The sequence below is a fragment of the Alosa sapidissima genome, chromosome 13 (genome assembly GCF_018492685.1).
Source record: "Alosa sapidissima isolate fAloSap1 chromosome 13, fAloSap1.pri, whole genome shotgun sequence".
NCBI lineage: Eukaryota > Metazoa > Chordata > Actinopteri > Clupeiformes > Clupeidae > Alosa > Alosa sapidissima.
Genome location: NC_055969.1, coordinates 644,971 through 662,226, shown reverse-complemented (window position 1 = coordinate 662,226; position 17,256 = coordinate 644,971). Strand labels below are relative to the sequence as shown.

The following is a 17,256-nucleotide window of genomic DNA, read 5'->3' as shown; positions in this document are numbered from 1 at the left end:
AAGGACTGAGATTGTGTCAATGTTTATGAATGACAGAAGGGACTCCGAGATGAGGCACACTTCCCTGGTGTGTGACCTCCAGCAGAGAACACACCCTAAACTTCCACTGAGAGCCTTAGGGAAGGCTGGACAAAATGCCCCAATTGGAGATTGTGCCACTGAGGAGACTGAGGGAGTCTCTTCACAGATGACCAGGAGATCTGAGGTAAAAGCAAATCCTTTGAACCGAAAGTCACTGGGAGCAAGTTGTATTTGCACACCAAATGAAATGCAAAATTAAAGCTTGGTAATGGCAGGAAGACACACAGCAAATGCATAAAAACTAGGGCTGTGAATTTTTTTTTTTTTTATCACGATTAATCGCAGAATTTCTATAGTTAAGCGCGATTTAGTGTGGTCACGATACCAAAATTATTGTTTCGATACCGATACCAGGTCAAGAATTGCGATTTCGATACTTCTTTGATACTTTTTAAAAATGTACATGTATTTGATTTGGGGGCCCCCACCCACGTCATCAGTAATATTGAATATAGTGTGATCACCACACCAGTGGCCATCCTAGATTCTGCTTGACTCTCCATACACACACAAACGGAAAATTATGGCTTATGTCATATGTTTCTATTTGATATATTTTGGAATTCATCTAAAGTTATTTTGTTAATAAAATATAGTATTTTATAATCTGCATAAAAATGAATATGAATACTTCATATTGAATTTTTAAGTATTACACTTAGGCATATCTTTAATGTGGTGTGTAGGGCTAATTGAGTACACATTGTTTGTTTTTAGGTGTAATTGAGTGCCTGTCACTTTAAGAAATACGTGAGAGTTAATTATAGCCTTCAGCCTCACGGTTTTAGGCTAGTGAGTAATAGTTGTGCATAGTGCGTAAGGATATATGGATGCAATTCATTATGTTTTCTATGTCATTAGATAAAATAAAATGTTCAAAAAACTCAAAAAGTCAAAGAAAATCTTTCTGGGATCATAGAAGAGCTAAGTGTCTTGCAATGTTCATTAATGATTTTAGTAACCACTCCACGAATGAGATGAGACCTGAGCTAGCGGGATAGTTAGCAAGGAGCTCTCTCCAGATGTAAAAGTTTGCGGTTTTGCGTGTTTATGGCACGACAGCTGCGCATACGTGTGTGTGTGAGGAGAAATGACTCTAAAAGCATGCCTTGCACACACGCATGTTACTTCAAAAGACGGTCATTCTTAAAAGTATCGATACTAATAAAATATTAGGTATTGTGACATTTTTCATTTCATGGTATTGCGATACTTTTGTAGTATCAGTGCACTGTGCAACACTAGCGCGATTAATCACATATTTTATCACATGATTAAAATTCTTTTACATTTCTAAACATTACAGAAGTCCATATTAACAGTGTAAAGCCATTTTTACCTGTGTATCTTGATTGGGAATCAAATGAAAGCAAAGAGAGTTACTTTATTAACTTAACTTTTAAGACATTTGATTATTTCAAATAAAATTTCAAAAGATATGCAGCGGGCCTGAAACAACACATTGTATTCTTCAGAAATATAACTGATATAAACTGAAATAAATGCTACAGCAGAAGTGCATGCACAAAATATATACACATAAAGGGCATAACAAACAAAAAATACCCCATATAGCCTATATTCATTCTTTCTGGAGTTCAGTTGAAAATAAGGAACTTTTCATTTTGAGAAATATGCAAAAGTGCATGTGCAAAATGTACATTTCAATGAAGTGCTAACAGAAATAGCCTAGTCAGCCATAGGTTATTTTGAGAATGATGACTTTCTCCACATTGCATTCTCCACATTTCTAGCTAAATTTTCATGTACCACATCAGCATTTTTGTTACCATCGGGCCCTCCTTGGCAGCCTTTGTCATGCCCAGCTCGCCTAAGCTTGTCGTCATTCACTCCTTCATCTTCATTAACATTCCCGGTAGAATTCTCAATCTTTTTGCCCTCTGTGTCCAGTTACATAGTCTGTCTGTTCTTTGTCTTTGATTTTGTGAAATAAATTTCTAAATAAATGCGACTTATAGTCCGGTGTGAATTATTCATTTTTTGACTGATGCGTCTTAAGCCTATTTTTTACTTCTGCGTCGAATCGACGCCATACCCCCGCAGACCCCTCTGCATCGCCTCGGACCCCTCCGGCGTAGCTTGACGTGCACCTCCAAAAAATTGTAACTTCGCGTCGAAGCGACGCAGACAGCAAGGACTGTGATTAGTCAACTCGTCCTACAGTGGGTCCCAGTTAAGTTTGGACGGGTTCCTTCATGAATCACACACTCCATTTTCTCAGCAGAAATGGCACAAACTGCAGTTGACACAAACAACCACAAGGTGTCACTTGGGAGTTCTGCCACTACTATTTTTGACGCGACTTGACTTAACTGCTTCCATGACGCAGTGAGCCATTACATATATGATGATACAATAGCGTGAGTTTATATATCTTATACCCTATTTGTCACGGTTACTTATAGATTTGATAGTGTAACGATAAGCGCATGAGACTTTCAGTGGGGGCACGGGAACTTAAATTGATCACGGTAGTTTAAGCTTACACTTAAACAGACAAAACATTCTAATATGAAAATGTAGATGCAATTGTTGTAAAATGGTGCAGCTCCTTTAAGAAAGCTCCGTGCGCAGGGATGGAAAGAGAAAGCGAGAGGGGATGTGTGTTAGAACTTCGTGTGGAACTGCGTGTGGAAAAAGTAGACGTGCTGTTGAGACTATAGCGAGTCATATTCAAAATGATGCAAAAAAATAAATCTGCAGATAAAACCAATTATCCTCATTCATTGCAACTGCAGCATGCCTGCTTGCCGACGTTCAAACGAAAAAGATATCAAAGCACCATTTGTGTTTGAATGTAGCACGATTTTTTGTTTTTTAAACAGCTGGACAAATGATTTAGCTAATTGATTATAGCCTGCACACCAGCAATTGTTGAACATTTACCTGTACAAGACAGTAGCCCAGCCTAACAAGCATGTTGCATGTTGTAGGCCTACTGTAGAAATATCACTTAAATTGCAACCGCAACATGCCTGCTTGCCGACGTTCAAAAGACAACGAAAAAGATATAAAAGCAACAAGAGGGTTGAGTCTGAATGACACGGAGTTCAGACTCATATTGCTCCTCATAACCATCTATAAAAAAGGTGTTTTTTCTTTTTTTTTCTTTTTGAGCAAGTCCGAATCCCAGGACATAACGCACTGGACCTTATAATAGGCTCGAGATATAATTCCAAAGGGGGCAGATAGGGGCCTACTGCACTTAAAACTTAAAAAGATTGAACGAAGCTTCCCAAAATTTGAAATTGCGATCAGTGACTGGCATCGGGTGAAGCTTTTCGAAGTTGAACAGGCTATTAAAAACTATTTGCGCACCTCAATGTCACAGGAGAGACTGGGCTCTCCCTTCTATGAATTGAAAAAGACGTTATGCTACATGCAAACTGGCCTATAATTTCATTGCTGAGTTTGCGGCAAAGCAAGACAATGTTTTTTCAGAGTCAGGATATGGCGAGTCAGTGTCATTTATTTGTCCAATGTTCAGTGGTGGAATGTAACGAAGTACAAATACTTCGTTACTGTACCTAAGTAAATTTTCCACGTATTTGTACTTTACTTAAGTAGAATTTATAGTGCATACTTTTGACTTTTACTTCATTACATTTTACAGCAATTATCTGTACTTTTACTCTGCTACATTTCTACAACACCATTGTTCCTTTTTACGATACATTTTATGATCAGTTTTTTTTCTCTATGTCAAACACGTTTGTTTTACCAGGGGGCGGGGTTGCTACCAAAGATTCTGGAGCTCTACGTGCCCAGCTTCTAAATCTTTGAAACATAAGCTTCTAGTCTAGACCAGGCAAAGCGTGAGCTTGTAGCCATCTGCACTCGGTAGGCTATATTCACTAGACCCATGGCTACTGGACATGCAACTGTGTTCTGTGCCTTCTGTCTGTTATCTGCAGCGTTAGGGCCTCCTCTCCGATGAGATTGCTACCCACGGATCAGCGAAGTTACAGGCTATGCCCCTGCTTCTGTCACACGTCTGATCATTTGCGGCACAAATGAATGGTAGACTACTGTATTATAGAACCACTGGCCGAAAAAAAACATAACAATTTCCAGATTAGGAAATCTTTATTAATTGTGTGTGATCAAATAAAGAGGCATAGCCTACACTTGGGGGTAGTAATGTGAGCGCTCATTGAATGTCTCTGTGCGTCTGCGCAAGTGAAACTGAACCTAATCATAAAGACACCTTTCTCAGCAACTTTTCTGTTCAATCAGCAGAATTGGCATTACGATCCACCCGACGTTTTCCTTGTCTACCCCGTTAAACTTCAGGCTCTCGTGTTTTGCTGAATGATCTTTTACTCAGCAGATCACCCTAGTAGATAACCAGAATTACACTCTCTAGAATTGTAGGTCAGAATGTAAATTGGGCCACAGATGGTAAGCACAATTGCATTAGCTTAAAACTATCTAGTTGAGTATAACCTAAAACTAGCTTAATTAAAATGCCACAGCCCATACTGATTTTTCTTTTGGAATATAGATAAGAGAATAAATCATTATGCAAATACTTTTACTTTTAATACTTAAAGTACATTTAAAAGCAGGTACTTTTTACTTTTACTTAAGTAGGGTTGTCATTGTGGTACTTTTACTAAAGTAAATATTTCTCTGTGTATTTGTACTTTTACTTAAGTACTGAGGTTCAGTACTTCCTCCACCACTGCCAATGTTAGCCTACAGACCAGTTTCCATAGTGCATATCTTATCAACAGTTTAAATGTTGTGTGTGTTTCTGCTCATTGACAAATACCGTTCAGCACAATGATTCATGCCCAATTAATTTCACCTGTTAAAGTGTTCGCCTTTGTTACACTATTTGGTTTCTTTATGTAGCCTATGATAAACACCATATGGCCAAATATGTGACTCAGCTAATGTTATAGGCTATACAATTTCCCCTCTTAAAGACAAGCTAGCTTATTAGACTAGGCTACTAAAATGCACCGACGGTAGCCTTGGCTATGTGTAAAGTAAGCTATCGCATGTTTTCATGCACGTAAGTTCATGCATCTGTCCAGGGATGGATTACTGCACGGGCCTACCAGGCCCAGGGGCCCAAGGGGTCAGGGGGCCCTGAAGCCTAAGCCTTTGTATGGAATCATTGCCTCAATATCAACAAATCAGGATGAAGGCTAGAATCTGATTAAATTTAGTATTGGCCATCCCCAAAATGCACCAGAATGCAGGAAATCACATCAAAAAAATGAAAAAATATCTGGGGGCGGACCCCCCAAACCCCCCCTCCCACATATATGACAATAAGTGGGGGGCCCTTAATACATCTGGGCCCAGGGGCCCGAAAGTTCATAATCCGCCCATGCATCTGTCAAGTTCGCACAGTTAAAAATTGACACTTCATTCACGATCAAGGTGATTCACGCAGCTGGGTGAAATGTAAGTACAACTGCAGCCGCTTGGGGGCAGCATTGTCCGCTGTGGCGTTCTACGGTCGAACCAGACGGCGCATTCGACAGCAAGGGCTGTGATTGGCCGAGTTTTCAGTGCGTTTCTGTGTGTTTTTAGCAGCCCCTGCAACATGCTAGTCCACTGTAGCCTAAGCTTTGTACATAATGTTAAACATAGTTTTGGATTCAGTGGCAAGATTTCTTGGTTGTACAGTGCCTGTCTCTCAGTAATGTTTTAAAATGAGAGCTTCGTCAGCTGGCAGTAGGCTACTTTGTCGGTAGTCATGAGAAGTTCGCTTGCTAACAGAACATAAATATGCTGCCCAGAAACCTTGTGAATAGTTCTGATTTTTTTTTTACTATACTAACGAGGTTGAAATATAGACTTTGCCTACAGCATCTCCTTAACAGTAATGTTAACAAAATGACGGCATTCATATGACAAAGGAAAACGAATTCGGTCACTCAAGACTGTGCCACAGCAACCAGTGTAGGCTACAGTCCTACCCAATAGGCCTAGTCGAAGCAGATAGTGTTGTCTGATGGTCGAGTGGGTTAATGCACGTATTTCCAGAGCAGGTCTGCAACTTTCAGGCAGTTCTGAGTTCGAATCTAGGCAGGAGCAGAGCCATATAAAGGCCTAGGCCTATTGTTATCATTTTTTGCAAGGTGTTGCTCCTGGCAATACTTGTTTATAAGACGTTTGGTGATTAATTGATAGCTGTTAAACGTTCTTTATAATGAGCGCATACGGGGAGTAAAACGACTGTTACGCGCTGTTACAACTGTAGGCTACAATGATTGCAATACAAAAATATGCGCGTGTTAGTTTAGTTAGTTTTGTGATGTTTTGCACTTTTGCCTCATGTGTTTTCAGGTTTGAGGGCTTTTTTGGCAAGATTGACCTTGGTTAGACTCTGCATATGTTATTTCTCCGTATGGAAAATGAAGTCAATTTTCGACACACGTCTGTTATTAGTTCAATAACAAGTGTTGCTTGTTAAAACATGTGACTAGTGAAACTCAAATGATTTTAGAAATATTTAGCCAAAGCCAAAAAGTGTTAGAGAGAAGGAGAGACGCCGGTGCAGCTCAGATGTCTTCTTAATTTTCTTTATTCTCAAAAACATCGACACATCGAAACGTTAGTCAAAGTTTAATAATGTTCTGCACCTTTTACTAAAGAATAAAGAAAATTAAGACATCTGAGCTGCACCGCGTCTCTCCTTCTCTCTAAAACAGGGGTGTCAAACATACGGCCAGCACGATGATTTTGAATGGCCCGCACGTCAGTCCCTCAACAACGAGAGAAAACTTCCCTTGTGTGTGTGTGTAATGTGTATCACACCAAATTGGCTCACCATACCTTCCCAACTATGCACAGTATCCCATTTGCTGCATGCCATCAGGCTGTTTACAATTTTCTATCGCGTAAAGTTAGTGAACACGTTATCAAAATTAACGCGGACACATTTTGTTTGAGCAGGAGACAGAATACGCACACAGGCACAACTAGGCTACTTGTTTTCTTTTACTCGGCTATCTATATATTGTTATCAGTACACAATGTTGGGCTAATTCACTAGTTATGGCTATCACAAGTTTAAACAACGAAAACAGAAAGGATGGAGGCAGCAAAGCTAGAGGAGTTATACCAGATGGGCAAGAACAAGGTAGGCAATTGGTGTGCTTGTCAGAACGTTAGATTACAGCTGTTTAAAGCCAGACGTCACGGTACGCTAGAACAAAACTAAAGGTAACTTTAGCTATAGGGCTGTATCAATTTGTCCAAATGAATAGGTCATCGTAGACGTTGTTGTTGTATTATTGCATGTGGATATTGTTATGCTATGTAGGCTACTTTTTTTGCAATGCACGGACCTAAAACCGGGAAACGGACAAATATTGTACACGGGTGAATTTGTTTTTGCGGGGGTGAGGGTGGGTGTACGTACCATAGCTCTCTCTCTCACTCACTCACTCACTCACTCACTCACACACAGTACCTTTCTTAGCCACAGTTAATTTTAGTGGTGATATGTGTTATGGACATTGTTATGCACATTATTGACTGCAGTTTATTCTCATCTATGTCAGTCCATGAATGCATATTAATCAGTTGTTAACTAATACTGTAGGCCTAGAAGTTGCATTTGAAAATGTTACTGTTGTAGGCTTTTTGTTTTTTATTTCAGCCACACTGTTTTAAAGTGGTTAGGACCATTATTTCACACCAATTTTGAATAAGCCATACTGCAATACCGATTTCATGGTTGCACCACGCACATGTTCGCCAATTATGTGGCTCTCAGTAACCTATAAATTCAATGATGTGGCCCTCTATGAAAATGAGTTTGACACCCCTGCTCTAAAATATCTGTCCTGGCCTGGTTGCACCGGATTGTGGCCAAACGACAGAAGTGCGGAGAACCCTCCTTTGTCTACCAAAAAGTATTACTTTGTGCCCCGCGCTCCCCCACTGTTTGTGAAAGAAGGGGGTGGGGGAGGGGGGGCTTAACGTGAAAAAGCTTAATGTCCCAAAACGACAACAAGTCATAATGGTAGGCTACAGGAAGTGGGGGGAGGGTATGGGATGACCAGAGCCGTTTTCGCTGTGCTATTCAGAAAGCATCTTCTATTGTCTTTCCAGGCGCACACAGCTTGTTATAGCCTATCGAGTGCCTTAACAGATAGGCTCTGCTCTTGGGTTTAGCCTCACAGCGAACTCAACCCTCTTGTTGCTTGCAGTTTGTTAAATAAAGCGATGCAGATTACATTATTTATTTCTGATTAATTGCGTCTTTTGATGTCTTTTGCAACATCTGCTTGTTAGGCAGGTAAATGTTCAACAATTGCTGGTGTAGGCCTACAGGCTATAATCAATTAGGGACTGTTCAGTGGCTACCGGAGGAGTTTTGGGAGCGTTAGTCAAAAAGACCCTCCCTCGCCAGCAAGAAATGTTTCTATGACCCTCCAAAGGGATTGAGAAAAAACGCATGACCCTCCCCAGTCCCAACAATTTAGGCTATTGATGTCTTCTGTAGGCTACTGGGTCAATTTGGGAGTTTGCATGCTACGATTCCTTCCTTGAAATACCTTGAAAAGGCTGTCGTTTGCACAATTTCACAAATAATCACCGGGACCGAAACAAACCTGTCAACTTTTCCCTGGTTTATTGCATATTTTAACTTTTTCCTCGCTGTCTTAGGAGGAGCTGCAGGGCCGTCGCAAGGGGGTGCGAGGCCCTGTGCGAACTTGACAGATGCATGAACTTACGTGCATGAAATCATGCGATAGCTTACTTTACACATAGCCAAGGCTACCGTCGGTGCATTTTAATAGTAGCCTAGTCTAATAAGCTACACCAGCTTGTCTTTAAGAGGGGAAATTGTATAGCCTATAACATTAGCTGAGTCACATATTTGGCCAAATGGTGTTTATCATAGGCTACATCACGAAACCAAATAGTGTAACAAAGGCGAACACTTTAACAGGGGAAATTCATTGGGCATGAATCATTGTGCTGAACGGTATTTGTCAATGAGTAGAAACACACACGACATTCAAACTGTTGATAAGATGTGCACTATGGAAACTGGTCTGTAGGCTAACATTGGACAAATAAATGACACTGACTCGCCATATCTTGCTTTGCCGCAAACTCAGCAATGAAATCATAGGCCAGTTTGCAGGTAGCATAACGTCTTTTTCAATTAATAGAAGGGAGAGCCCAGTCTCTCCTGTGAAACTGAGATTCTAACACACCCTCTCGCTTTCTCTCTCTCCATCCCTGCGCACGATGCTTTCTTAAAGGAGCTGCACCATCTTACAACAATTGCATCTACATTTTCATATTAGAATGTTTTGTCAAGTGTAAGCTTAAACTACCGTGATCAATTTAAGTTCCCGTGCCCCCGCTGAAAGTCTCATGTGCTTATCGTTACACTATCAAATCTATCTTTGTCAAGTAACCGTGACAAATAGGGTATGATATATAAACTCACGCTATTGTATTATCATATACATGTATGTTTGGTAATGGCTCAGCTTTCTCTGATTGTTCTATTGACTTGGAAACTGCATCATGGAAGCAGTAAGTCAAGTCGCATCAAAAATAGTAGTGGCAGAACTCCAAAGTGACACCTTGTGGTTGTTTGTGTCAACTGCAGTTTGTGCCATTTCTGCTGAGAAAATGGGGTGCGTGATTCCTGAAGGAACCCGTCCAAACTTAACTGGGGCCCACTGTAAGCTTTGCAAATAAACTCAGACATATTTTGGTTACAATGACGGGGTTCCGTTTGTAAAGTGTTTGTGTCAGTAACGTTTTGAAATTAGCACTTCGCCAGCAACCAGTACTTTGTGGGCAGTTGTGCTAAAGTTCGCTAACATAACTTAAACTGGCTGGTAGACACCTCACAAATAACTAGGTCAATGGATTTTACTGTCTATTTCTGGATACTTTGTACAAAATCAAGAAAAGGCCAAACAAATAAGATTAATATTGGCACGACAGTCTATGGGGTTTGCCATTCTACATACATTTGAGTACTGTTTCGGACAAAGATGCAGGCGCGGTGAAATGCACCACGATGCAAAGCAACCCGACGCAGAATCATAAAAGGGTCACAACGCCGTAGGAGTGGCGGCATAGCTATGCCGTGGAGTTGACTCAGTTGAGCTCTTTATACTCCAAATATGGTACTTGAATGTCGAAAGGGAAGTGTGCTGCACTCATGTCACTTGTGTCCACAGTGCTTAAAAGCGCCATTCAGCCGACCGGGAGTTCAGAACTGCGTTGGTGTTTATTATCTCTTTTTTAAAATTTGATTTGGTTTGTGTGATTTGTGAGATCATTCACATTAGTGGCAATCATAGAATTTGATTGACCCTACACACACACACACACACACAGAAAGTGATGGTTGTCATAGGTTTCTATTTCATATTTCGGAATTCATATAAACTTTTATATTATTTAGCCTAGCTTCAGATTTTATGATCTGCATAATTACTAATAGCTAAACATATTTAGTAATTTCAATACATCATATCGATATTTAAATTATTAGGCTACACTTGTCTTTAATATCATCACATTTGGGGTGTGTAGGCTAAATCTAATCGAGTGCCTGTCTCTTCAAGGAGAACGTGAAGAGCTTTAGCTTTCAGTCTCACCGTTTTAGGCTAGTGAAAAATAGTTTTTGCAACTGCAAGGATATGTGGATTCAATTCATCATGTTTGCTATGTCATTAGATAAAATAAATCTTCAACAAACTAAAAAGTCAAAGAAAATCTTTCTAGGATGATAGAAGAGATATCTGGTGTCTCGCAATGTTCATTTCTATGAGTATGGAAATGCACCATAGCACCATCTTTTATGTCTTTGCATTATGCAGGCTTCATTCACAAATACATTAGCCTACATAAACAGAATATAGGAACAGGAAAATGTCTCCGATCCATGCTTGAAATTTCACCATTTTAGGGCCTTCAGTTGGGCATATTTGGTGGGGGGCACAAAGGCCAAATGTCAGGGCACCAAGGCCAAAGTTAACTATACAGTAGTAGGCTACAAAAATGATCAAGTTGTATTTAGTCTATTCACAGCAGTAGATCTGCATCACTGTATGAAACATTACAAAAACATGAAACATGACATATTACATAGAACTGTAAATCTAATACATCTGATCATCTAATATTTACAGATATCTAGGCTATAGTTAACATTTATTTTATATTTTTGCCTGTTATGAAATCATGTATTGAACAATTTAAGCACAGCTCAGCTTTAAGAAACTCAAATAGCCTAGATGCATGCTTAGCATTTTGTGATCAATAAGGCTACTTTAACAAACTCAGCTGTCCTCTGATTTTAATATTTACCAATATCTAGGCGATATTTGTACCATTTATTTTGTATTTTGCCTGTTATGAAATCATGTAAAACAATTTAAACACATTGTAAAACTTAAAGCCCAAATTTGGAGACATCCATGCTTTTCGAAATTTGCTGCAAATTCAAAACTGGATTACTTTGGAACGGCTAACTGTACAGGGGACTGCTTTACACCTTTGTGTTCGGTAAGGTCTGCTGTTTATTCTGATATATGGTTTGTCTTGTGTTGAACGAAGTGTTCGTGACCGAGGTGAATGGGTAGGGAGACTGGCGCAGAACCTTAAGTAGAATTTATGATTAAATTGAATTATATTATTTACTTTTCTCGCGAACCGTTCACCACAGCAATTAGCGGCTAACATTGTTTAAAAGCTGAGAAAAAGCTCTTTCATGTGATGTGATACTTGTGATGTCTGTGTGATGAGTCGGATACTTCGCGAGTGGTTCAACTGAGAAGAATGGGTGAATTTGGACGCACTTTCTTTCTTGCTGTGCGCTGTCACTTTCTCCACTGCGTAAAAGACTAAATTAATTTGCTGTGTGAATGCTAAGATTATTTTGACATGCCATATAGAGGAAGAGCAGCTTCACAGAAGAGAACTTCTGATGGCAAATTTGAGGAAAAGTTGGTAAACCACCCTACTTACCTAATTTGAGGGTGCTGATTCTGAATATTTTGTTTACCAAGCTCAATTCTGAGATCTAAGCTGCATAATCAGCATTTTAACATAAAATAGCGATTTTTCTTTTTTGCTTATTTTTTTAAATTGGGTTGATTTCAAAAGTAATCACTAAAACCAAATAAAAGTGTTCTCTAAATACATGTTTGAGCATTAAAGAAGCCAAACTATAGTTTATTAACATATTTAATGGGAACATGATTACAGTTAACATGTAATAAACTCGGAAATTCTAATCAAAACACAACCATAATTTTTATTGCCAACATAGTGAGTCACTCATGTGGTGTTTAATGCCTTTCATCACAATAACAAGTTGCACAGATAACCTTCAACTCAGAATATAGCCTACAGTACATATGCATCTACCATCAGCAACAACCGACAAGTAAAAAACATTTTACTTCCAGTATATATATTGAAGTGTGAAGTGGAAATAAGTCTATATATATATATATATATATATATATATATATATATATATATATATAGCGGCACTTGGGGAGCAGTGAGGGGTTAGGTGTCTTGCTCAAGGGCACTTCAGCCGTGCCTACTGGTCGGGGTTCGAACCGGCAACCCTCCGGTTACAAGTCCGAAGCGCTAACCAGTAGGCCACGGCTGCCTCCATGTGTGCTTGCCTCCATACCAGAGCTTGATGATGTGCTCTTCTAATATGCCATTGAGCAGCATCACTTGGTGGTGGTAGAGCCTCCGATCCTCGACATCTAGAAAACAGAGTGGCTCTGGCATAGTGTTGTCACAATACCAAAAAGTATGACTTCGATACAATGCCTGCCATAAATATCTTGATACTTGATACTGAAACGATATCCAAATCCTAAAATATCTGGAAAAGAAAGGACGCAGGCCTCCTCCAAGTGTATTGAGTCATTTGTGTTGAATTTGGTGCACTTTTGGTCAATTCTGGGTTTTAAACTTCTAAACTTTCTACATAATTATTATTTTTGGAGTCAGCAAAATAGTAGTTTGTGTGTGATTAAGTCCTTTATTGTTTGTTATAGCTCATTTATATTGTGTGGTGTTTTGGCAATAAATTACCTTTAAATAGCCAAAGTAGGCTAGATCAAGTTCAGTGTTCAAATTACTGCATGCAAATCACTTAATGCTGCTAATCTTTAGGCCATCTGATGTAGGCTACCCTCGGCCTTCCTGTGTTTATGGGATTTCTTTGACCGTTGCAAAGGGGAAAAAAGTGAAGATAGTCTTTGCTCCCAGTGTAATTTAATAAGTACGTTTCAACCACTCAGGTCTTAATCAGATAGGCCTATACACCATTATCTGTTTTGCTACCATATAACAAATACCAAATAACAATACGAAAGTTTCTCACAAACATTCCTGCATACCCTTAAATGTGCTGTAGTCAGATGGGTGTCCTAAACACATACTGTAACTAGATCTTGAGCATCTATTACCAGTGTTGAATGAGCAGTTTTTGCAGTGATCACTACTGGACATTCCACATTGCTAGACAGCACCTGTGAGGATAGACTTATTTCCACTTCACAAATAACCATCACTATCTGTAAATACAGGAACATTAATCAGTTCATAGCTGAGGATTTGTCCTAGGTCCACTTTCCTTTCAGCATCATATGCAGTAATAATGCACTGGAGAATGTTTCTTTTTGTTGCACTATGAAGGATATCTTGTCTAAATTCTTTGCAAATAATGCAATCTCGAAAGCACTCTTCAGCACTCCTCAAACATGCACATTCTTCCATTTTTCTGCAGTGAGATGTTTTAACTAGGCAAGCACAGTCGCCTTTACAGTTAAAAAAAAATACAGTGTAAATCCTCTGTAAAGACTGACAACTGTTCATAATAGTTAGGGACAAAGGACTTTCTACAGAAAAATGAGCAGTCACCTACAGTACTTTTCTATCAATTTATTATCAAGGAATCTATTTTGTTTCTAAACGTCATACTGACTTTTATCTATTATTTCAATTTATATTTTAATTTAAGCTTATTTTCACTTGCTACTTGAGGGTCATTGGGGCAATTCCTGTCCTGTCCTACAACATATCTGATACATAAAGAGTATATTAATGCCTTATTTTTTGCAATTCCTATGATACTTTTTGGTTTTGCCATCAGATATGTGAATTATGCTAATTAGCAAGCTTAAAACTCAAAATTGAGCTTGGTAAACAAAATATTTAAATTCAGCACCCTCAAATTGTGTGAAATAGCCCCTTTACCGACTTTTCCTCAAATTTGCCAACAGGACTTTTTCTGAACGTTTGTTAGCTATCTGCTCTCCCTCGAATAGGCTAAATAAAAATCGCTATTAGTCGGATGCAAAGCAGAATATTGAAAGAAGGGGGCACCAAGGCCACTGTGGCCTGTAAACCTCTGATTTTCAATGGGGCATCACGGCCATGGCCGTCGTGGCCACCGTGAAATTCCTACCCTGTTCAGATCCATTGTTTATTGCGACTGCAAGATTGGTAGCCCAATTAACACTCAGTGATGGTGACTTCTATTCTGTGCTATAGCCTAGCGACTGTCCGTGCGGCACACCCTTATTCAACATGACTCCTAACTTTGGTTAAAAAATTACAGAAGCTAGGTTTAGTTATGACAATATCCTGGGTAATACCCTAACAGCTAATGCTATTTTACACAGTACAATCCGCATTTGAAAGCCTGGTCACCAGTTGCCAGTTTGTATGGCTAGTTATTTTGCCTACTTAGACTCTGTATAATGAAAAAGCTTAGTATGTCCCCTTTTTGGGTGGCATAGCTGATCTACAAACCACAAAAAGGGGCAAACATGTACATGCTGAAGGGCAAAGGGAATATCAAAATGTTTTACTCTAGTAACTTAACATTGTCTGTAGCCTGTGCTTTGACACTCTCTGTGTGTGTAGCGTGCGTGTCAGATAACCCCGGTTATCCGGTTCGGTTTTTCAGCCAATCAAATGACGACATTTCTTGTACTGCCGTGCTGACTGTCATAATGATCAGCAGCACAAATGAGTTTGCTAAAATATTGGTGGGGACAATTTTGTCATCTTAAAATTTTGATTAGGACTAGTCCTTAGCGTCCCACCCTAAATCTATGCCCATGGTAGCATCTAAAGGGGATTGTTGATAACAGAACAAGTGACGATGCAAAAAAAAATAAAAAAAATTTAACGCGTTATACTTGCCCCTTAATTAACGTGTGATTAACGCGCTAACGCTGACAGCCCTAATAAAAACATAAGCGCAGCATAACCACTGACTCCAGCCAGTCTCCAGAAAGTGTACAATTTCCTTTAACATTCTACGTGGAATTTACAAAACCTTTGTCTATTCATGTTGTTCAATTGGGTCACCACCAACTGTAATTTGCAGTGCCCTAAAACAGAACTGTATAATTGGGGGCCAAGCAGCGAAGCTGCGAAGGCACCCATTGTGTTTCTACGTTTTCCTATTATTATTATTATTATTCCGTCATGGAAGTCTATGGCAGCCCATAGAACTGTCTGGTAAAAAGTTGTAAAATTTGGCACACAAATTAGGCAAAGTCCCATGATTAATTTTACCAAGTTTCAAGTCGGCACCTTGAGCGCTCTAGCGCCACCAACAGGCCAAAGTTGGACGTGCGTTCACGCACGTAACTTTTGACCTGTTGACCCAATTGTCAAAAATGAGGTATTGTTGGAATCCTTGGCCCATGCCGAGTTCAACGCACCCTATGATGTCATTTTCCGCCATTTTGGATTTTATCGAAAGTGAAACTAAAGTTTCACGCCTCACATAGTTTGTCCGATTTTCACGAAACTTAGTATATATGATCTTCAGACCAAGCCGCACAAAAGTTATCCCTTTTCGTCTTCGGAACTAAAACAGCTGTCCCGTAACAGCCAATCGAAATTTGTGGTGAAGCCGCCAAACAGGAAGTGAGCTCATATCTCCGCAACTATTTCATGTATCATAACCAAACTTAGTACGTAGACTCATGACTCCATCAGGAGGATATTCAAATACTTTAGTGACCTTTGACCTCTAGGGGGCGCTGCAATTAGGAACAATGTGTTTTGGCCTGTAGCTGCTGTTGTGTTTGGAATTAAAATGTACTAGTGGGGTCTGTTAATACAATCGGAGGTCCTTAGGCTGACCCAAGCAAAACTGTGATGTCATCCTAATTGATTCGGCCGCCATATTGGATTTAATAAAAAAACACCTAAAAGTTTTCACAGGTCACAAAGTTTGTCTGGTTGACACCAAACTTGACACACATAATCTTCAGTCCAAGCCTCAAAAAAGTTATCCCTTTTTGTCTTCAAACCTAAAACCGTTTGCCCGTAACAGCCAATCAAAATTGGCAGTGAAGCCACCAAACAGGAAGTGAAGGGATATCTCAGTAATCAAATCACGTATCAAAACCAAACTTGTTACATGGGCTCAGAACCCAATTAGGAGGAGGCTCAATAAATATAATGACTTTTGACCTATAGGTGGTGCTATAATTCCTAGAGATACAGGAAATTAGCTCATATCTCAGTAATGCCTTTACATATCAAAACCAAACTTGGTATATGGACTAGGGACCCGATCCTGAGGACACACAATACATTGGGTGTACTTTGACCACTAGGGGCGCTATAATTAGTAAGACTTTCTCGTATTGACACAAAACTTGGTACGTTGATTCGTGAACACATCCTAAGGACCCACAATACATTGGGTGATGTTTGACCACTAGGGGCGGTATGATTAGCACTTTCACCTATTGCAACCAAACTTGGTATGTGGACTTGGGACTACATCCTGAGGATGCACAATTAATTTGGTGTGCTTTGACCACTAGGGGTGCTATAATTATCAACACTTTCACAGATTTAAACCAAACTTGGTGTGTGGAGTCATGACCCCATATTAAGACTGCACAATTATTTTGATGGCCTTTCACCACTAGGGGTGCTATAATTATCAACACTTTCACCGATTTAAACCAAACTTGGTATGTGGTCTTAGGAGTACATCTTGAGGACACACAATACATTCAGTGAATTTTGAATCCAGTCCAGTCCAGTCCAATCCAATCCAATCCAATCCAATCAAGTCCAATCCTATCTAACACAACACAGTCAAGTCCAGTCCAGTCCAATCCAATCCAATCCCAACTC

At 39.6% G+C, this 17,256-nt stretch overlaps 1 protein-coding gene across 4 annotated transcripts in view; it reads left to right on the top strand.

The window, feature by feature from the left end:
* Positions 1–17,256, top strand: part of LOC121679631 (transcription factor TFIIIB component B'' homolog) — a 198,423-nt gene that overhangs the window by 53,953 nt on the left and 127,214 nt on the right. For all 4 annotated transcript variants that reach the window (XM_042058534.1, XM_042058535.1, XM_042058533.1 and 1 more), the window contains exon 13: positions 37–205. In XM_042058534.1, coding sequence (XP_041914468.1) covers positions 37–205 — 169 coding nt within the window. The remainder of the gene's footprint in view (positions 1–36; positions 206–17,256) is intronic.